This window comes from Trachypithecus francoisi, unplaced genomic scaffold, assembly GCF_009764315.1.
Source record: "Trachypithecus francoisi isolate TF-2019V2 unplaced genomic scaffold, Tfra_2.0 Lachesis_group0, whole genome shotgun sequence".
Taxonomy (NCBI): domain Eukaryota; kingdom Metazoa; phylum Chordata; class Mammalia; order Primates; family Cercopithecidae; genus Trachypithecus; species Trachypithecus francoisi.
The window spans coordinates 63,455,444-63,478,013 of record NW_022681453.1 but is presented as its reverse complement, the minus strand read 5'-3'; the positions used below and the strand labels follow the sequence as shown (position 1 = coordinate 63,478,013).

Below are 22,570 nucleotides of genomic sequence, written 5' to 3'. Positions count from 1 at the left end.
TCCCAAAGTGCTGGGATTACAGGCCACCACACCCAGCCACCACACCCAGCCTCATGAAATTTTTTAAATGTAAAGTGGCTTTCTAATAATTTATTAAGCTGGCAAAAAAACAAACCTGTACGATATTTATCATGTGGCATTAATGCAAATAACATTCTTTAAAGTTTGATTCAACCAATTGATCTTTTGTCTACCTGCCTCTCAAATTAATTAAAAAGTTCATTTATTAACTATAATAAATGTGCTACCTTTGAGAATGTTTAGTTTATGTTAATTCTCCCCCCATGTCTCCTATGGGATATAATTTTTGTTTTTAAATAAGCATTGTTCCCAAGTTTAACTGGGTTCCAGTTTGAGTAATACTAAAAATTAGAGATGACTCATGCATAAATTTAAAATCAATTAATGTTAAGTCAGACAGCACGAGGTAGACTTCAAAAAGTATAATACTATTTGTCTTTCTTCCCATTATACTATTCTTTTACATTTGACCATATGTTTTCATACACTCCTAGTCCTAGTTATGAAGACTTTACATTTTTATAATATCAATAAGCTTCTTTTAATTAAAAAATGTCATATAACCCTGATCTGTCTCAACTTGCATTTAATTTTAATATATTGATCAACCAAAGACATATGGATAATCTATTACTCTAATAAATGAATTAAATAAATTTAAATCTCTATCTCACATCTTACATTCAAATAAATTACAGATGAATCAAAAATATATGAAGCCACAAAACAGAGAAGAAATGAGAATTTTTTTCTCCACCTAGAACCCACCACCTGAGAAAAAATTTTTTTTATTTTTTGAGATGGAGTCTCACTCTGCCACCCAGGCTGGAGTGCACTGGCGTGATCTCAGCTCAATGCAACCTTCACCTCCTGGGTTCAAGCAATTTTTCTGCCTCAGTCTCCTGATTAGCTGGGATTATAGGACCCCACCACCATGCCTGACTAATTTTTTTATTTTTAGTAGGGCTGGGGTTTCACCATATTGGCCAGGCTGGTCTCGAACTCCTGATCTCAGGTGATCCACTCGCCTTGGCCTCCCAAAGTCCTGCGATTATAGGCATGAGCCACCACGCCAGGCTGAGAAAATTTTTTAATAATCCAAAGTAAGGGGCCAGGCGCGATGACTCATGCCTGTAATCCTAGCGCTATGGGGGGCCGAGGTCAATGGATCAGCTGAGCTCAAGAGTTTGAGATCAACCTGAGCAACATAGTAAAGTCCCATTTCTGCAAAAAATACAAAAAGTAGCAGGGCATGGTGGTGTGTGCCTGTAGTCTCAGCTACTCGGGAGGCTGAGGAAGGAGGATCACTAGAGCCTTGAGAGGCAGAGGTTGCAGTGAGCCAAAACCACACCACTGCACTCCAGCCTCGGTGACAAAGTGAGACCCTGTATTAACAACAACAACAAAAACAGGTGCGGTGGCTCATGCCTAAGGTGCCAGCATCTTAGGAGGCCGAGGTGGGTAGATCACGAGGTCAGGAGTTCAAGACCAGCCTGGTCAACATGGTGAAATCCCATCTCTACCAAAATACAAAAAAAAAAAAAAAAAGCCCAGGTGTGGTGGCGGGTGCCTGTAATCCCAGCTACTCAGGAGGCTGAGGCAGAGAATTGCTTGAAACAATTCTCCGGGAGGCGGAGGTTGCAGTGAGCTGACATTGTGCCACTGCATTCCAGCCTGGGCGACAGAGCAAGACTCTGTTTAGAAAAAAAAAAAAAAAAAAAAAAAAAACCCAAACAAAAACCAGGCTCGATGCAGTGGCTCACACCTGTAATTCCAGCACTTTGGGAGGCTGAGGCAGGCAGATCACTTGAGGTCAGGAGTTCAAGACCAGCCTGGCCGCCATGGTGAAATCCTGTTATCCACTAAAAATACAAAACGTATAAAATGTAGCTGGTTGTGGTAGCATGCACCTGTAATCCCAGCTACTTGGGAGGCTGAGGCAGGAGGATCTCTTGAGCCCAGGAATTCAAGACCAGCCTGGGCAACATAGCAAAACCCTGTCTCTATTTTTAAAAAAAGAAAGGCGGGGGCGGGGAGGGGAAGCAAGGTAAAGCAAATGAACAATATAATGTATACAATATGCTCCCTTTTCTTTCTTTCTTTGTTTTTTTCTGTTTTTTGTTTTGTTTTGTTTTTTTGAGATAGGGTCTCTGTCATCCAGCCTGGGCTGTTTCAACCCCCCTAAGCTCAAGTGATCCTCCTACCTCAGCCTCCCAAGTAGCTGAGACCACAGGCACGTGCTACCATGCCCAGCTAATTTTTGTACTGTTTGTAGGGATGGGGTTTTGTCATATTGCCCAGGCTAGTCTCAAACTTCTGGACTCAAGCAATCTGCCCACCCCAGCCTCTCAAAGTGTTGGGATTACAGGCATGAACCCCTATACCCAGCCTCCCCTTTCACTTTAAAGAAAGGAAAAATGCATTTGTTTGTATGCTAATATGTTCCATTAACAGTACTATTTTTTACTAGAAGGATACAAGAAACTAAGAAAGTGATATTAGTTATGTCAGAGCAGGAGACCAGAATAGTTGGCAGACAGGGATGAGGAGACTTTTCTTTTTTCTTTTTGAGAAAAAAGGGTCTTGCTCTGCTGCCTAGGCTGGAGTGTGGTGGCACCATCACTATTCACTGTAGCCTCAACCTCCTGGGCTTGAGTGATCTTCCCACCTCAGCCTTCCAAGCAGCTGGGACCACAGGTGCATGCCACCACGCCCAGTTAATTTTTAACATTTTTTGTAGAGATGGGGGCTCACTATATTGCCCAGGCTGGTCTTGAACTCCTGGCCTCAAGCCATCCTCCTGCTGTGGCTTCCCAAAGTCCTGGGATTACAAGCACGAGCAACCACACCTGGCTGAGATTTTTCACCGTATAAGCTTTTATTCCTTTTGAATTTTGTCCTACTTGAATGTATGATCCAATTAAAAATGTAAAATAAGCCATATTTTAAATTAATTCCATCAAAAGGACTTATAATGGAACATTTGCAAGGATATTTTTCTTATAAAAAGATCTAGATAATAACTTCTAAAATGTCACAACCAAAATAATGAACACATATGAAAATTCACAAAAGAAAGTGGTTCTTACCCTAGAACTTAAAGTATTTTTTAAAAAAAAAAAGCGGTTTAAAAATAACCAAAATATGCAAGTCATATAAACAAATATACTAATTATCACTAAAGTTAACCTAAGACTACAAAACTCACTCTGCAAAAGTCTTTGTAAATTATAAAATGACAAAGAGAAAGAAAGAAAGAAAAATCACTAATTCTGTAATCCAGTAATTTCCAATGGAATATTCTTGGGCATTCTGTCAAGAAAGCAAAAGGCTGCAACCCCTGCTTCAATCAGACTTTTACTTTTTGTCTGATCAATATATTGAAAATCCTCACTAATTTTTGTTTAAAGAAAGGCTTTGAAATGAAAGCCTTGAAAACCACTATTAAAGGACATTATTTGAAAAAAATAATCTTCTCACGCTGGGCACAGTGGCTCATGCCTATAATCCCAGCACTTTGGGAGGCTGAGGTGGGCGGATTACCTGAGGTCAGGAGTTTGAGACCAGCCTGACCAACACAGTGAAACCCCACCTCTACTAAAAATATAAAATTAGCCCGGTGTTGTGGCACATGCCTGTAATCCCAGCTACTGGGGAGGCTGAGGCAGGAGAATCGCTTGAGCCCAGGAAGCAGGGCTTCCGAGATCACATCATTGCATCAGAGAAACTCTGTCTCAAAAAAACAAAAACAAAAACAAACAAAAAAAAGAAATAATCTTCTCTCCAGACTCATAAATTTTCAAGAATTATTGTTTTTAGGCAAAAAGCTAATTGTTTATTTTTAAAGTTTGTATGATGCTTACCTGAAAACTCGCCCATAATTCCCATGTACTTTATATACACCATAGAGTCGATCTGCTACTCTCTGAAATAAATATTTAATAGAAATTGATTTTAGGTCAAAGTTACATCCTCATCAAAAAAAAAAAAAACCCAAAAAACAAAAAACATGCTTAGTACAATAAACTTGGAAACAGAACAAAGAAAATTAGTAATCTCCGAAAATCCCATCCCCCTAAAACTAAAACCAGTGCTCTTACAATATTTATCATATCTTATACTTTCATACTTCTTTTTCTGCAAAGTTTTTAATTACTGTTTTTAAATTGCCTACAGCAAGAGTGGTAATATGCTTACCCATCAGGTTAGTATTATCTTTAATAACTACCACTATAAATAGCTGCATAAATTCCACTAAGTAGTGTATAAAATATACAAGCATTCCTTGTTGAATAATCTTGTTGGCATTCAGTTATTCTTAATTTTTCAGTATTATAAAAAGTTATCTCTGAGAATAAGGCTTTTTCCTTCAGACTGTTTCCTTATAATAAAATCCCCAAAGTGGAATTAACCAAGGGAAAGGATGTATTTTCAATTTTATTGAGATATAGTTTTATATATAAATGCTCAATACATGCAACTATGCTACTTTGTCAAAAGATAACTCCTAACCAACGAACGCATTATTTTAATAACAACAGAATTACAATTTACATCACTGAAATGAAATGTGTACTGCCTAGTCATTCACGGAAATTTCACAAGTTAAAACAAAACCTCAATATGGTAATTAATATGCTTTATGTTCCCCCAAAGCATTATGAAAATGAACTGGAAGACCAAAAGTTCATCCTACAAAAAGCTCTAGAAAAAATTTCTGGTATATAGGTTCTAAGTATAAATTCTAAGGAAAATTATCTCCCTGATTCCTTATTCAAACATGAGTATAAGGAATTAGGCATTAATGACACAACAAATAAACCCTTTCAAGATCTCCCCTTACAGTGACAGAACCGCCACTGCAAATACTTCAAGTAGGTGTGTGAGGATCATAAAATATTTTCCATCTATCGTTGGCCTGCTCTGAGGAGACACATACCCACTAGATTAGGGGTCCAGACACTACAGGTCTGCCGCTTATTTTGTAAATAGAGTCTCACTGGAGCACAGTCAGGCTCACAGTGGAGCTGAACAGATGCAACAGAAACCATAGCGCTAACAAAGCTGAAAACACCTCCTATCTGGTCTTTAGAAAAAGATGCTGGCCCCTGTTCTGGAACCAGCTTCCGAGACAAAGCTCATAGTCCTATTTCTACTTGAAACTCTTACAGGTTGTCCCCAGATCTCTAAACTAATTTCTCTAGGATGTCACTTCCTTCTTCTTCTTCTTCTTCTTATTATTTTGAGACGGAGTCTCACTCTGTCTCCCAGGCTAAAGCATTAGTGGCACGATCTCAGCTCACTGCAACCTCTGCCTTCTGGGTTCAACCAATTATCCCACCTCAGCCTCCCGAGTAGCGGGAATTACAGGCGTGCACAACCACGCCCAGCTAGTTTTTGTATTTTTAGTAGAAACAGGGTTTCACCATGCTGGTCAGGCTGGTCTCAAACTCCTGACCTCAAGTGATCCGCCCACCTTGGCCTCCCAAAGTGCTGGGATTACAGGTATGAGCCACTGTGCCTGGCCCCCAAGTATTTTTTGAGCATTCTGTGCAGTGTTGCATGTTTTTCTTTCTTTTTAAGGGTTTCCATCATCAAGTAAGGTTGGAAAACATCGAGACAATAAAATTTAACAGGTTTTTTTCTGTAGGACTTTTTAGACCTTTAACATCACACAGGGGTCATGACTGCTCAAGGCAGATACGGTTTGCAGTGGGAACATCTTACGGGGTTAGCATTCCAGAGAATATATGATGGAAAATGTCATTCTAACACTAACTTTTCTAGATCCCTGTACTTTCAGATACCAAACCTCCTTCCTAAAAGCTGAGCATTCATCCTCTACTAAGATATTAAGCATGGAAGAGAAGAAGGAAGTTGCTGAAAAATCACTTCAGAAAAAAAAACTAGAAGTAATGTGTACAATGCAGATTCTCTGATATGTTTGTCCCCATCCGCACCTCCCACAAGAACTAATACCTAATTTGTCTGGTTAATTTCAAGGCAACCAAAGGTCCAGAAATTTTATCTCATTAATCCACAGTTTTTTCTAACACCCAGTTCTTGACTGTAGCCTAATAATTATCACCAGTAACTTTTCTTTTATGAGAAGGTATCTTATAATTTATTCGAAGAGTCCAATGATACTCTTGAACAGTTAAACTGGAGATCAAAACAATGTAAGATCTTCAGAAGCATTTTTTTATTCTATTTTTTCTGTACTGTCATGGAAATCTTGAAATATACAAAAAGCATATAGAACAGAAGGATATACCTCCATTTCCCAACACCCAGCTTCAATAATTATTATATGGCCAAACTCATTTCTCCTAAAACTGCCCCCACTCTCCACTGCTCATTGGTAGACTCATTAAAACAAATTCCAGGCAACATATTTCATTTCAAGAGGATTCCGGCCAGGCGCGCAGTGGCTCATGCCTATAATCCCAGCACTTAGGGAGGCTGAGGTGGGCAGATCACTTGAGGCCAGGAGTTGGAGACCAGCCTCGTCAACGTGGTGAAACCCCATCTCTACTAAAAATACAAAAATTAGCTAGGCATGGTGCCATATGCCTGTAATCCCAGCTACTCAGGAGGCTGAAGCAGGAGAATTGCTTGAACCCCAGAGGCGGAGGTTGCAGTGAGCTGAGATTGTGCTACTGCACTCCAGCCTGGGTGACAGAGCAAGACTCTGTCTCAAAAAAAAAAAAAAAAAAGTAATAATAATGAAAAAGAGGATTACAGATTCCAATCAGCATCAATCAGCATAAAATGTGACCTTACATGGTATCCTAGTCTCTTTCAAAGCCTTTGGCACAGGCATGTTCTAAGGTTCCTTCTAGGTTACCACAGGGGACCAGAGTGGATGGTACATTTTCCAGGTACATTAATTTGCTGAAAAGTATTTTCCTCCTTGCCTATTACAGCCGAACTATATGGTTAAGTATAATTATTATTCCTTGATTTCTAGCCCCTTTTGTCATGGCAGACTATTATCTAAAATTAGTTTATTTGGTAGAATTTAAGAGCACAGACACAGGATGGCCTAAAATCTATAAACTATTTCACAGACCTCTAAAAAAAAATGAAAGAATACGATATGTAGATCTAAAATCCTACACATATTCACATTCCAGCACTGAAACGGCAGGCCTTTTGACAACATCCGAAACAACTACTCTATTATAAACCATGGAGAAAACAGGCTAAAATTCTTTGAGTCGTTTATAACAGAAACCATTTCACATTTTTTTAAAAAGTGCAGTTTAGATGATGAACATATTAAATTCAAATACAAAACTCAGGTATTCATGATAAATACCACCTATTACTTAAAAACATAATGATTAAATGAGAAGCACTTCCTTATAAATGTGCATCAAAAAGCTTCTGGGGATCACTTACAGCTCTGACTCGAAGAAGATGTGAGATGACAGACTGCAGTTCATCACTATAGTGCTTAAGGTCAGTAAATCTCCTGAAACAGGAAACAAATAAAAAATCGTTTTTCAAATGAAAACAAGCAGTCAAAAACTGAAAGTAAAAACAGTAGTTCCCAAGAATAGCAAAGCTGATTCTATTTAAACATATGCTGGCCTTAAACATTTACACATCAATATAAATCCAAAAAACTCTAAAATAAAATGATACTTTCTTTTGATATTTTGAAAGTCAAGATATCACACTTCATAATTTACCTCGTGGAACTGAGATACAGAAAAAAATCTGTTGGTATGAAAAAATTACTTTGAAAATACAAAACAGGAAAAACTTTAAGGAGCTAAAAGATACATTACAGTGCAATCATAAACGCATAGTCTCTAACCTCAATCTTAATTCTACTCAAGTAATTTGCTTCCCTCATCTATTAACTGCCATTTTCCATAAGAAGCAAACACTTCTGATGCACCACCTGTCATTCCCCCAACAACCAAGCTTCACAGATAAACAAAAGCCATCAGATGGGAACAACTCCCACCTTCACCTCCTGCCAATCAACTTACACACTTCCCTATATCTACATCATTTTTTCCCTCCCATTAGGATTTCTTCCCATCTAACGCTCTAGATTCCATTCCAGCTACAACTCATATTCCTATTTCCTAACTTCCTATCTCTATAAGCTTCTTCTCACTAGCATATCAATTAACTCAGGTCTCTCACAGATTAAAATACACACTCCCTTGACAACACACCCAGCTATTAACACCCTGTCAATATCTATCCCTTTTATAGCCAAGCTTTCACAAGGCATCACTTCTCCAGCAATAACCACTTCTTCCATTCCCATTCACTGCACAGCCTATGAGAATCTAGCTTCTGCCTCCAGCACTATGTAGTAGGGAAATATTCCTGACAAAGTCACCAACTATTTTCATGTTGTAATATTCAATGATCCATTTTAGTTCTCCTCTTACTTGATCCTTTTGGCAATGCAACAGCTGAAACCGCCCACCTTCTCAAAGATCTGTTTCCTTGTCAGTGTTATTTTTCTCACGGCTTTCCTTTTATTTCACTCTCTGGTCACTCCTGAAGCTTCTTTTGTAGTACTCACTTCCTTTACCCATTTCTTAAATTTCCAACTGTGGTGTGCAAAAAATTCCTGAAATCTTTTTTTTTTTTGAAATGGAGTTTCACTCCTGTTGTCCCGGCTGGAATGCAATGGCATGATCTTGGCTCACCACAACCTCTACCTCCCGGGTTCAAGCAATTCTCCTGCCTCGGCCTCCTGAGTATCTGGGATTACAGGCATGTACCACCACATCCAGCTAATTTTGTATTTTTAGTAGTTTTGTATTTTTAGTTTCTCCATGTTGGTTAGGCTGGTCTTGAACTCCCAACCTCAGGTGATCACCTGCCTCAGCCTTCCAAAGTGCTGGGATTACAAGCGTGAGCCACTGCGCCCAGCCAAAATGTTTCTTAAAAACACTACTGATGGTCTCTCAGAGGGATGTGAATATCCTAAGGTCCTCTTGGGACTCAGGAATCTGAACCTGAATTTTATAGCTCATCCACAGGATTCACATGCTAGTAGTCCTCAGGTTACACTTTATTTTTCTTTCCTTCTATTTTTTTTTTTAAAGGCCCAGCACTGTGTCACCCAGGCTGGAGTGCAGTGGCTTGATCCTAGCTCACTGCAGCCCTTGATCCACCTGCCTCAGCCTCCCAAACAGCTGAGACTACAGATGGGCATCACTATGCCCAGCTGATCTCAGGTAGTTATACTTTGAAAACACCCTTAAAGTGCTGACATTCTTCAAGGTTCAGTCCTAGGTCCTCAGCTATCTTCCAATCAATCTTTCAATCTATACATTCCTATGTGACTTGTCATTCACAAAGCTTCACGATTATGATCTACATATTGCTAGATTCCAAATTTCTATCATCAGCCCAAATCTCTCCTAACTCTAGATCTATAAAACCAACTGATTTAGTACACATTTGTACTTGCTTACATAGCCAAAGCTCAGCCTATCTTCCACTACTCCACAAAATCTCTTTCCCTTGTGCTCCCTTGCACTCTAAAGAATGAAACCTGAGTGCCATCTGTATTTCCTTCTCTCCTTCACCCCATACATTCCACTAATTGCCCAGTCTGTTGATTCTACCTCCTAAACATTGCCCCAATCCACTCACTTTTCTCTGGCCTCTCTGCCAATGCCCTAAATTCAGATTAGCATCATCATCTCTCACCAGTCCTCCTGACTGGCCTCCTAGCCCACTCCCACACTTCTCTAATCTACTGTCCATTCTGCTTGGATGATCTTCCAAAATCCAAATCTATACCACCCCCTTGCTTTTAAGCAGCTTTCTACTGCAAAGGTTATCCACTGATCCTGAGACAAAGTCCAAACTCTGTAATGTGGCTTAAAAAACTTTTCACAGACCCCAAGTATTCAGTTACTGTATAGTAGGTTCATTTAAATAAAGAGGCAGTGGTGAGGTGGAGGACATCAAATCATTAGATAAAATACTTAACCACTCTTACTCCCTCAAGGCAGAGTTTTTCAGCAAGGAAAATAATTCAGGGATAAAAGAGCTGGCAAGATTGGCTCCCAGTTAAGTGGAGTACAAATCTCCCTTTTTATATCCAAGATGGAAGGTGGAAAATGTACACCTGCATTTGTAGGATAAAACTTTGAAGGAATATAAACCTAAAAACTAACAAGGTACTACTCTCTGGGGAGGGGAAACGGATAGAGAGGAACAGGAATGAGACTTTTCACTGTACAACTTTTCCATACTTATCAATCTACATATAAATCTGGTTAACCATAAGAATATATTATGTACTCCAAAACATTTTTATTTAAATACAATTAAATTTATATATAAATATATATTTTATATATATTTATATAAAATCTCAGATAACTGTCAGTGGCTTTCTTTATGTAGAGCCAATTACAACTGAGCTGGTATAATTTTCCCTTAGAAGCTTTATGATTTGAATTTAAGTTTCAAGAGGCTAATATTTTGTTAAACTCTTTGAGCCGGGCGTAGTGGCTCAAGCCTGTAATCCCAGCACTTTGGGAGGCCGAGACGGGCGGATCACGAGGTCAGGAGATCGAGACCATCCTGGCTAACACGGTGAAACCCCGTTTCTACTAAAAAATACAAAAAACTAGGCGGGCGAGGTGGCGGGCACCTGTAGTCCCAGCTACTCGGGAGGCTGCGGCAGGAGAATGGTGTAAACCCGGGAGGCGGAGCTTGCAGTGAGCTGAGATCCGGCCACTGCACCCCTGCCTGGGCGACAGAGTGAGACTCCGTCTCAAAAAAAAAAAAAACAAAACAAAACTCTTTGATCAGATTTTCTTTTTTTTTTTTTTTTGAGGCGGAGTCTCGCTCTGTGGCCCAGGCTGGAGTGCAGTGGCCGGATCTCAGCTCACTGCAAGCTCCGCCTCCTGGGTTTACGCCATTCTCCTGCCTCAGCCTCCCTAGTAGCTGGGACTACAGGCGCCTGCCACCTCGCCCGGCTAGTTTTTGTATTTTTAGTAGAGACGGGGTTTCACCATGTTAGCCAGGATGGTCTCGATCTCCTGACCTCGTGATCCACCCGTCTCGGCCTCCCAAAGTGCTGGGATTACAGGCTTGAGCCACCGCGCCCGGCCTGATCAGATTTTCTAATGCTGGGTCCCAGGAGCTAGAAATTCTTAAAGATCAGGTCTTCTGGAGCTTCTCCAGAACTGATTAGGTGCCCTAAAAACGTTTCTTTGCCGGCTTCCATACTCGGGATCTGGCATGACTACAAAATTCTTAGCTGTCATATCTGGATATGAGAAATGTATAAGAATATAAACAGTAAGCCTCAGAACACTTAAATTAGGTGAAGCAGGGGTTTCTGGAGTTGAAAGGTCTTAACACCTTTGGTCACAGAACATAGAAGGCATACTAAAGTTTCTCTGTTTGATTAACACATTGGTACAATCTCTTGTTCCGGGAGAGGAGTGACAACACAAATCATCCCCAGGTGATCACATCATCAGAAAGTCAGGGCTAAAAGATTCTAAACACCTAGGGGACAGAGACAGATGTGCACCTTTGAAAAAAATCACAATTACTGGGAAGTCAGAGGACCTAAAGGTGAAGAGTGAAAAATTCATCAAGTTTTAGATAATAATGCTTAAGAAACAATGCTTAAGATATGCTTAAGAAACAAAGGAGCCGCGCAGTGGCTCACGCCTGCAATCCCAGCACTTTGGGAGGCTGAGGTGGGCGGATCACAAGGTCAGGAGATCGAGACCATCCTGGTTAACATGGTGAAACTCCGTCTCTACTAAAAATACAAAAAATTAGCCAGGTGTGGTGGCGGACGCCTGTAATCCCAGCTACTCGAGAGGCTGAGGCAGGAGAATGGCGTGAACCCAGGGCACGGAGCTTGCAGTGAGCCTAGATCGTGCCACTGCACTCCAGCCTAGGCGACACAGCAAGACTCCGTCTCAAAAATTTTAAAAAATTAAAAAATAAAAAAAGAAATAAAGGAATTAAGGAATTAATCTTCTGAAAATGAGGGTATAACTTCTTAGCCCAAGTCAAATTCTAGAATGTCTGCATATTAAAATGAGGAATCTTATCATAAATGATTAGGTGTTCTTAGAGAAATAGTAAAGACTAAAAATCATATATATACGTCAGAATGTTGTAGTTCCACTTGAAAGCAGGGAGTTTAAAAAGAGGACAGTCCATACTAGGAAGATGGTGACATAAAACTTCCCTCTTGAAATACTAAGTATCTAAAATCCCTGTCTTCGAGGCATGCAAAACTGAACATGTAAATGCAGATTCTGATAAGACTGTAGTTTGAGGCTGTCTATATTCAAACCCAGTGTGTCCTATGGACTGAATTAGCCGTATTTTCTATTCTCCTCAAAGTATACCTATTGCCATTATAGGCTTTATGTTTCCCTTTATTTTCCATATTCTGTTTTTTGAGACGGGGTCTAGCTCTGTCACCCAGCCTGGAGTGCAGTGGCAGTGGCACGATCTTGGCTCACTGCAACCTCTGACCCCTGAATTCAAGTGATTCTCCCATTTCAGCCTCCCAAGTAGCTGGGCCTACAGGCATGTGCCACCAGGCCCGGTTAATTTTTGTACTTTTAGTAAAGACAGGGTTTTACCATCTTGGCCAGGCTGGTCTCAATCTTCTGACCTCAAGTGATCTGCCTACCTTGGCCTCCCAAAGTGCTGGGATTACAGCTGTGAGCTACCATGTCTGGCCTTATTCTCCATATTCTTTAACATACTTTTAGTAAGTAAGCCTGGACAGGTGCCTCTCCTAATCAGATCTCATCCATTTCTCAAGACTCATGTTGAAAAGACCCTCCATCAAGGCTTTTTGAGAATGCTTCTCTCCAATCTCAAAGGCAAAAACATGGCTAGGTGCAGTGGCTCACATATGTAATCCCAGCATTTTGGGAGGCCAAGGTGGGAGGATCACTTGAGACCAGCCTGAGCCGGTGAGACCCTGTCTCTACAAAAAGTACAAAAAATCAGCCAGGCCGAGTGGATCACCTGAGGTCAGGAGTAGGAGACCACCCTGGCCAACATGATGAAACCCCGTCTCTACTAAAAATACAAAAATTAGCCAGGTGTGGTGGTGGGCGCCTGTAATCCCAGCTACTTGAGAGGCTGAGGCAGAGAGAATTGCTTGAACCTGGGAGGCAGAGGTTGCAGTGAGCTAAGGTCGTGCCACTGCACTCCAGCTTAGCGAGAGAGACTCCATCTCCAAAAAAAACAAAAAAGAAAAAACAAAACAAAACAAAACAAAAAACCAGCCAGGCATGGTGGTGCTTGACTGTAGTCCCAGCTACTTGGGAGGCTGAGGTGGGAGGATCATTTGAGCCTGGGAGGTCGAGGCTACAGTAAGTTGAGATCATGCCACTGCACTGCAGCCTGGGTAACAGAGCAAGACTTTGTCTCAAAAACAACAACAAAGGCAAAAACATAGCTTGAGGTATAACTTATCTATTTTATATGGCTTTCCTTTTTTTATTAGAGTCTCACTCTGTCACCCAGGCTGGAGTGCAGTGGCGCAATCTCAACTCACGGCAGCCGCCACCTCCCCAGTTCAAGTTATTCTCGTGCCTCAGCCCCGCAAATAGCTGGGATTACAGGCATGTGCCACCAAGACTGGCTAATTTTTGTAGTTTTAGAGTTTCACTATGTTGGTCAGGCTGGTCTTGAACTCCTGGCCTCAAGTGATCTGCCTGCCTTGGCCTCCCAAGTGCTGGGATTAGAGACGTAAGCCACTGTGCCCAGCCTTATTTGGATTGCATATTTGCATATGGCTGTAGTTTTCTCTACCTAGCTATTATACTGAAAGTAAATCAAGCCATACAGATTGTCTTATGCTCCTTTACAACTTGTGCAACTATTACCGAAGATAAACCCCTGAAAGAAAAGAAACTGTGATTCTAGACTGTTTCTAACAGTCACTCAGACTGTTAGAAATCATAAATGACAGTCTACTCCCCACCCTCCTCTTCTAGTTTCTACACTTTGGTTCTTGCCTCCCTATCTGTAAGCATTCTTTTTTTTTTTTTGAGACGGAGTCTTGCTCTGTTGCCCAGGCTGGAATGCAGTGGCACGATCTCGGCTCACTGCAACTTCCGCCTCCTGGGTTCAAGCAATTCTCCCGCCTCAGCCTTCTGAGTAGCTGGGATTACAGGCCGGCCCCACCACACCCAGCTAATTTTTGTATTTTTAGTAGAGACGGGGTTTCACCATGTTGGCCAGGCTGATCTCGAATTCCTGACCTCGTGATCCACCCAGCTTGGCCTCTCAAAGTGCTGGGATTACAGGCATGAGCCACCGTGCCTGGCCTATGTAAGCATTCTTAATATGATGTACCTTGAGCTCCTTGAAGAAAACTCACTATATAGATTTCTCTCTATCCATACTTCCTGCCCCAAACTCAGCATAAGAAAATGATATAACCTGATATTTGGAAGCTCAAGGAATAACCTGAACAAATCATAACCTCAATTATCTAACTAGTTTTCTTTTAAAATAAAAAACTATCACTTTATATATGAGTTAACTAAAGTCACATAGATTTTTTCCAACCAAGAAAAACTGGCCACATTAGATGAAACTTCTACTATGCAGTGTAGCACAGTACATGAGTGGTTAGTGTTGCTTATTTCTACAACAGACAGTAGATTGCCAAGCATGGTGGTGGGTGCCTGGAGTCCCAGCTACTCAGGAGGCTGAGGCAGGAGAACGGTGTGAACCCGGGGGGCAGAGCTTGCAGTGAGCCAAGACAGCACCACTGCACTCCAGCCTTGGCAAGAGAGCAAGACTCCGCCTCAAAAAAAAAAAAAAAAAAATGTTACTTATATAATCTGGGCAGTTTGCCACCTAGATTTTGACTTAGTGGGTTTAGTTTATTTGCAACAATATAAGATGCTCAATAAATGGAGATAGACCTTGGGCACATCTCTTTCAAGAAACATATACAAGCTGGGCACAGTGGCATCCACCTGTAGTTCCAGCTATTCGAGAGGCTGAGGCGGGGGGCATTGCTGAGCCCAGCAATTCCAGACCAGCCTGAACAACACAGTGAGACCGCATCTCAAAAAATATATATATATGTCATTTTGGGAGGCCGAGGCAGGTGGATTATGAGGTCAGGAGACCGAGACCATCCTGGCTAACACGGTGAAACCCTGTCTCTACTAAAAATACAAAAAATTAGCCGGGCATGGTGGCGGGCACCTGTAACTCCAGCTACTTGGGAGGCTGAGGCAGGAGAATGGTGTGAACCCGGGAGGCGGAGCTTGCAGTGAGATGAGATCGCACCACTGCACTCCAGCCTGGGGACAGAGCGAGACTCTGTCTCAAAAAACAAACAAACAAACAAAAAATACATATGTGTGTGTATATATATGTATATAGGTGTGTGTGTACATACACACACACAATCCAATATGCAAAAGAAAGCATTTACAGAGTACCTAAGGCCACATAAAAGTAGAAGACTCCAGGCCCTCCCACTCACTGCTCTTAACAGTCTAGTTTGGGGAAAGATAAACATGAATGAAGCAAGTACTAGAACAATCATTTTGGTAATCCCTCTAAAACAATCTTTCTGGTTTTCTGAATTTTAGAAAATAACAAAACTATTTTAGTAATCTATTTTAATAAGAATATAAAAATAATCTATTGGAACAGCTAGATCTATAAAAGAGATTCTACATATTAAGAATCTGATATAACAATGACCAATATACACAATTATCCAGAATTTAAGACAAACAAATCTTATTACTAATTATATAGCAATTATACACTTTAACAAGAACATAAGGGCAAAAGAACTGCCTTGGTGACATTATTGGTCACATTAAACTTAAAATTATGCACACAATATGGATAATAAATAAAATTCGGCAGTTCAGAAAACCTGGCTGGGTCAAAAAAGGGAGGAAAACATTCAATTGACAGAATATTTTCCCTTCAACCGAAAAATACTAATTGACAAAATATTAGTATTAATCAAAAATATTACCAAAATACCAATCAAAAATGATTCTCTAATGGATGTACAGTCACCAAAGTCATACATTTAGCTTACTAAGTTTTCCAGAGCTTTTTTTGAGAGTGACTTATAATTTTAGTTCTTAATCCAGAGAACACCTTATATACCATGCATGTTAGTATAATACTTATTAAAAACCTCAATGGAACCACAGACGCAAATTAAGTGAAAGAAGCCAATCTCAATGTTTACATACTGTATATGATGTGACATTCTAAAAAAAAAAAACTATGGCGATAATAAAAAGATCAGTGGTTGCCAGTTGAGGAAGGAGATGAACAGGTGCAGCAGAGAGGATTTTTAGGACAGTAATAGTATTCTGTATAAAATGATAATGGTGGGTACATGTTACTATCCATTTGTCCAAACTCAAAAACTGCCCGACACCAAGTGTGAACCCTGACGTAAATGATGGTCTTTGCTGATAACGCTGTTTCAATGTAGGTTCACCACCCACAACAAATACAGCTCTCTGGTGTGGGATGCTGATAGTTAGGGAGGCTCTGAGAGGTCAGTGGGGAGGGGTGTGGAAGAGAAGGTATATGGGAATTCTCTGTATACTCTGCTCAATGTTGCTAACTCTACTAAACCTATAACTGCTCTAAAAAATAGTCTATTAAAAAAAAAAAAAAAAAGGCCAGGCATGGTGGCTCACACCTGTAATCCCAGAACTTTGGGAGGCGAAGGCGGGTGGATCGCCTGAGGTCAGGAGTTTGAGACCAGCCTGCCTAACACATGGCAAAACTCCATCTCTACTAAAATACAAAAATTAGCTGAGTGTTGTCGGGGGTGCCTATAATCCTAGCTACTCGGGAGGCTGAGGCAGGATAATTGCTTGAACTTGGGAGGCTGAGGTTGCAGTGAGCAGGGATCATGCCACTACACTCCAGCCTGGGCCACAGAGCAAAACTCTGTCTCAAAAAATAAAAAAAATTAAAACTAAAATTAAAAAAATCAAGTTAACATCACAACCTCCTAATCACCAAAATTTAAAAATATTCATTTAGATTTTATATTCAAAATGTGTATGAAAAATCAGGGGCATTTTGTTAACATGTTATGGTTTATAAAGTCAGGCATAATAGGTCATCAGAACATGCAGACCTCGCCTTTGTCTGGTAAGAATTTACACAGTGTAGAAATTAGTGCTGAAGGATTCACTAGAAAAATTCTAACAGACTTCATAAATTTGGTACTGCAAAACAAAAAAGCCTCATCTGCCTAAGCACATATCCAACTAAAAAACTCTAACTGAACCAAATTGCCAAGTAAAGGTCCGTATAACGTAGATTTTGAATTATCCACCACATTTAAAGATTAAGTAAAACCAAAATCTTAAATACATAGGTCTCACCCCATGTTAAGTAATTTCTGAATACACTGGCTTCTTTTAATATGGAAATGCTCTCACAAACTCTAGCTGATATTAGTAAAATCAAGTATTTGTCATACACCTTTGTGAAATTTTCTTGGTATACAAACTAGATGGTTCATTATTAAGTATATGTAAAAAGTATATAATTTTCTTATCTTGAGCCATGCATATTCAACAAGCAAAATCATATAAGGAAAACTATAAAATTAAAATTACTTTTCTCATTTTTCTGATATCTGCAACAACACTTAATAAACCCTTCTAGAAAAAAGCAATGGTTTAATTTTATAAAACTTCAGTCACAATCATACCCCCTAATCAAGTTATCAAATTTCAAATTCAGTTTTAAACTTGAAAAGGATTTCACTAAATGTGAATATGTAAAATATTTAGCAAATAAAGTGCATACATTCAGAAATGAAAAATTAAATAGACTGATAGGCACCATTCAAAACAACATTGTAACTATTATTAAAACAAAACCTTACTTGTCTGGGTTTTTCACTCTGAATGTTGCATTAAGCGCTTTTAACCTGGAGTCTGCCTGGAAAAAATAATTTGTTCACTTAATACAATTACATTTCAGGGTATAAAATTCAAACAATTTTACTTTCCCTTTAGAATTAAGATGCTCAAGTACAGTTTTCTTCATATCAATTGTTTTAAACACATTAAACATGCCTAAAAAAAGCTTAGCAATTATTTTTGAAAACACTATAAAAACATACTATAAAATAGACTGAATACAAGGCATTCAATGGCACCAAAGTAAAACAACTGTACACACCTACCAATACACGAACAGGCATATAGCAATGCATTATTAGGATTCGGAAGAGGTCATGTGAAAACAGTAGTTTTTCTCTAAGCCAAGAAAAGCAATGATCTGTATATATAAACTAAATGAAACTACTGCTTTAATGGCTGGGCACAGTGACTCATGCCTGTAATCCCAGCACTTTGGGAGGCCGAGACAGGAGGATCACTTGAGGTCAGGAGGTTGAGACCAGCCTGGCCAATATGGATAAACCTCGACTCTACTAAAAATACAAAAAAATTAGCTAGGTGTGGTGGCATGTGCCTGTAATCCCAGCTACTTGGGAGGCTGAGGCAGGAGAGTCACTTCAACCTGGGAGGCGGAGGTTGCAGTGGGCTGAGACCATGCCACTGCACTCCAGCCTGGGCGACAGAGAGACTCCATTTCAAAAAAGAAACTACCGCTTTAGAATCTGCATCTACTGAGAATAGTTCTCAGATGGAATCCAAAGCAAATGTACATTGGTTTTTCTCATTTTCACAATCTATATTTTAGAAGAAAGAATATAGAAATACATGTACTAACACTCTACTAAATAAAACGAGCTAGATGACAGCAATTACTTTCTAGCTAGCAGAAAATGTTGTAAGACAACACAACTTTTTTAACTATTTTATTCACTTATTTCTAGATAATTACTCTCAAAGAAGAAACAGAGAGATCAATACTAAATAATAATTTCACTGCATAAAATGTTTACTTAACACATTCAAATCCTGTCCTGTCCTAAATTCTCATTTAAAAAAAAAAGACAACCAAACAACTTTTCTAACCAAGGTACAAGAACTATTAGGGTTCATAAAAGGTAGCTCAATCAGGAATCAATTTCAAAATGTGGTCTGGTTTTTAAAATCCCACCTTGAAAATTTCACACTATTATAACTTTCAACCCATAATTACAAATACTGTTAATGCATAAATAAACAAAACAAAAATATTACTAAGGCTTCCCAGATTACCTGGTTAAGAAAATAAAAACAAATATAACAAATATACTACAAACAAGTTCAGTCTCCTAGAACGTCAGACCAAAAGAGATTTAAAGAGCTATCTAAAGAATACCCAAAGTAGTTTATTTTGATTTTAGGGAATTCTCTTATGGAATTCTCCTATTTCTAAAATCAGTATTTCACAAATTCTGGACCTTTCTTACATCTCAAGGAAAAACGAGCTAATATATGTCAAAGTCCTTATAAATAAAAACATCTATGAATTTAAGACATATATTAAAAATCACTAAAAACCAAAGGATCTTGTAAGTGTTTATGACTTCAGTCACATGCAAAATGTGATTCTTTAAATGAAGATGAAACTACATAAAACACTAAGGAAAAAAATATTCATTTGTATCTTTTCTTGAATCTCATGCTTTTTAACACCAGCAATTTATTTTTTACTTTTAAAGTCACCGATTTACCAATTTAAAAGTCATTTATAAATGTAAAAGATCACCATTCTAACTTTTGCTTACCAAATGTTTTGTCAGATCAGGTCCATCTCCACATCCAACTCAATCTGCTTATTTCACAAGATTACACAAAAAGGAGAAAGCTGCCTAAAATGTCACCAAACCAGAAACTTTTCCCAAAAGCTGGATCTCTGAAAAACTACCTGGACTGTTTCAAATCTGATAGGTTATCGCCCACCTAATCAGATTCCCCATTCAACACCTAAAGATGCCCCTTAATTCATTATTGTTTCCTATGATCCTATTTTACTCCCTCTAGAACAGCATTATCTGAAATCATATTATTCACTTGATTCTTGGCTGTCATTAAGAATATAAGAGCCATAGGCCAAGGCGCAGTGGCTCATGCCTGTAATCCCAGCACTCTGGGAGGCTGAGGCAGGCGGATCACGAGGTCAGGAGTTTGAAACCAGCATGGCCAATATGGCGAAACCCTGTCCCTACTAAAAATACAAAAAATTAGCCCGGCGTGGTGGCTCATGCCTATAATCCCAGCTACTCAGGAGGCTGAGGCAGGAGAATCCCTTGAACCCGGGAGACAGAGTTTGCAGTGAGCCGAGATCGCACCACGGCACTCTAGCCTGGGCGACAGAGCAAGACTTCATCTCAAAAAAAAAAAAAAGAATACAAGAGCCATAAAAAGACTCAGTGTGAAGGTGTCCCCTGGACTGTACAAAGGCTGCTGTGACAACACTTTTACCTGCTTTATCTTCCCCAACACATTACCTAGTAAGGCACACCCTGCCTGGGCCTCCCTCTCAAGGAGCATTCCTCTTCCTTGGCCTCTGGTGACTCCACTGCAGGTTTCTTATCATCACTAATGTCTCAGCTCAAATGTAAGCTTTTTAAAGGAGGTTGACCATGTGGCCTGGTTTGCCCAGGACAGTCCTGATTTATGACTGTCGTCCTAGTCTTTTTTCTTTTTTTTTGAGACAGAGTCTTGCTCTGTCACCCAGGTTGGAGTGAAACGTGTTGTCCTCATCTTAAACGTCCCCATTTCCTCTCTAAAGGGTTCCCACTTGGACAATAAACTTTATGGTCACCCATCTTAGGGTAACCCTTAAAAATAATCCCTGCTGTCATATTCCTCAACAAGGATGATGCTTTATTTCCTTTATACTACTTACCACTATTTTAAAGTATCTTATCTTTTATTTAAATGCTAACTTAATGTCTCCGACGATTAAAATATAAGCTCCACAACAACACAGAGTTTATGAATATTTCCAGCTCATTCACTACTGTATCCACAACACTTAGAAGAGTACCTCACGCTGTAGGGACCAGCATTTGGAATCTCCACGTTGGATCTCTCAGAGTTCCTGTGCAATAACGAGATTAACAGAGATCCTAACTAAGGGCCCAGACCTTGGCTCTGGTAGTTCTTGCTCCAAGGAAGAGGCAGGGTCCTGGGTTCTTATGAATCAGACTAAATTCATTTAAGGATTGGGTATTTAGAAGAATACTTTCATGACTAACCATGTTAACTGAGTTAAAAATGTTACTTTTATATTAAATCAACTAGTTTATATGTTCATTACTCTAGGGATAAACCCTTTGCTCTTCTTTCACTGAATTAAGTAAAATGAGTATTTATATTTTGTGTAGGTATTTATTCTTAAATAGAAACAGAGTCTCGCTATGTTGCCCAGTCTGGTCTCAAACTCCTGGGCTCAAGTGATTCTCCTGCCTCAGCTTCTCAAGTAGCTAGGACTATAGGAACATGCCACCAAGTCCAGATTGAGTATTTATACAACTATTCCACCCCCAAAAAAGAAGAAATGCCAAAAACCAGTAATGATGAAAAAATTGGTTGCTCCTGCTTACGTTAAATAGAACACAGATAAAAAGAAACTAAATTTTGGCCGGGTGCGGTGGCTCACGCCTACAATCCCAGCACTTTGGGAGGCTGAAGCAGGCAGATCACGAGGTCAGGAGATTGAGATCATCCTGGCTAACACGATGAAACCCTGTCTCTACTAAAAATACAAAAAAATTAGCCAGGCGTGGTGGTGGGTGCCTGTAGTCCCAGCTACTCTGGAGGCCAAGGCAGGAGAATGGCTTGAACCAGGGAGGTGGAGCTTGCAGGGAGCCGAGATTGCGCCACTGCACTCCAGCCTGGGCACTCCAGCCTGGGCGACAGAGAGAAACTCCATCTCAAAAAAAAAAGAAACTAAATTTTAGATTATCTTGCCGGGTGTAAAAATCACTCTCAAACATTTGAAGAAAATATTAATCTAGGCCAAAACTACAGATCAAATAAGTCTGAGAAAAGGAAAATTAAAGTAAGATAACATTTCAATTTGAGGATAACAATCCAAGAGCCAAGGTCAAATATTCTTATAAGATATGAATATTTGGTCTCATTCAGAATGACCTCATTTTCACAGAAATAAAGCTTTCAATACTTCCTTTACCAACAATCTCTACAGATATTAATTACATAATTAATAAGAGAGGTAATATGGGATGGTAATTAAGGAGGGCTTTGAGTTAGTCTAGACTTGGATTCAGCCTCTATCACTTGTAATTATGTGACCTGGGCTAAGTCACGTTCTAGAGTTCCTCATCTAATAAATGAGAATATTGACTCACCTCAAAGGTACTGAGGCAATATTCAGCAAAATAAACAGTATAATTATAGCATAGTGCCTAGTAAATAGTAAGAATATATGATGATGGTAATACTTAGATAAGAAACTGCTTTAGATTCTAAAAAACGTTTTCTTCTTTTTTACCATTTTTGAAAATCTTCCTAAAATTATCTTCTTAAAAATAGTTTTCTTTATCGCCATATAGCAATAGTTGTCAAATTTTAGGCTAATGGGATTAAGGACCTCTGGGACGAAT

At 39.5% G+C, this 22,570-nt stretch overlaps 1 protein-coding gene across 1 annotated transcript in view; it reads right to left on the bottom strand.

Moving 5' to 3' along the window:
• Nucleotides 1-22,570, bottom strand: part of SNX4 (sorting nexin 4) — a 79,636-nt gene that overhangs the window by 29,411 nt on the left and 27,655 nt on the right. The window contains exons 6-8 of the mRNA XM_033210949.1: nt 17,924-17,979; nt 7,426-7,498; nt 3,885-3,946 (exon numbers count right to left, since the gene is read on the bottom strand). Of these exons, the coding sequence (XP_033066840.1) occupies nt 3,885-3,946; nt 7,426-7,498; nt 17,924-17,979 (191 nt within the window). The remainder of the gene's footprint in view (nt 1-3,884; nt 3,947-7,425; nt 7,499-17,923; nt 17,980-22,570) is intronic.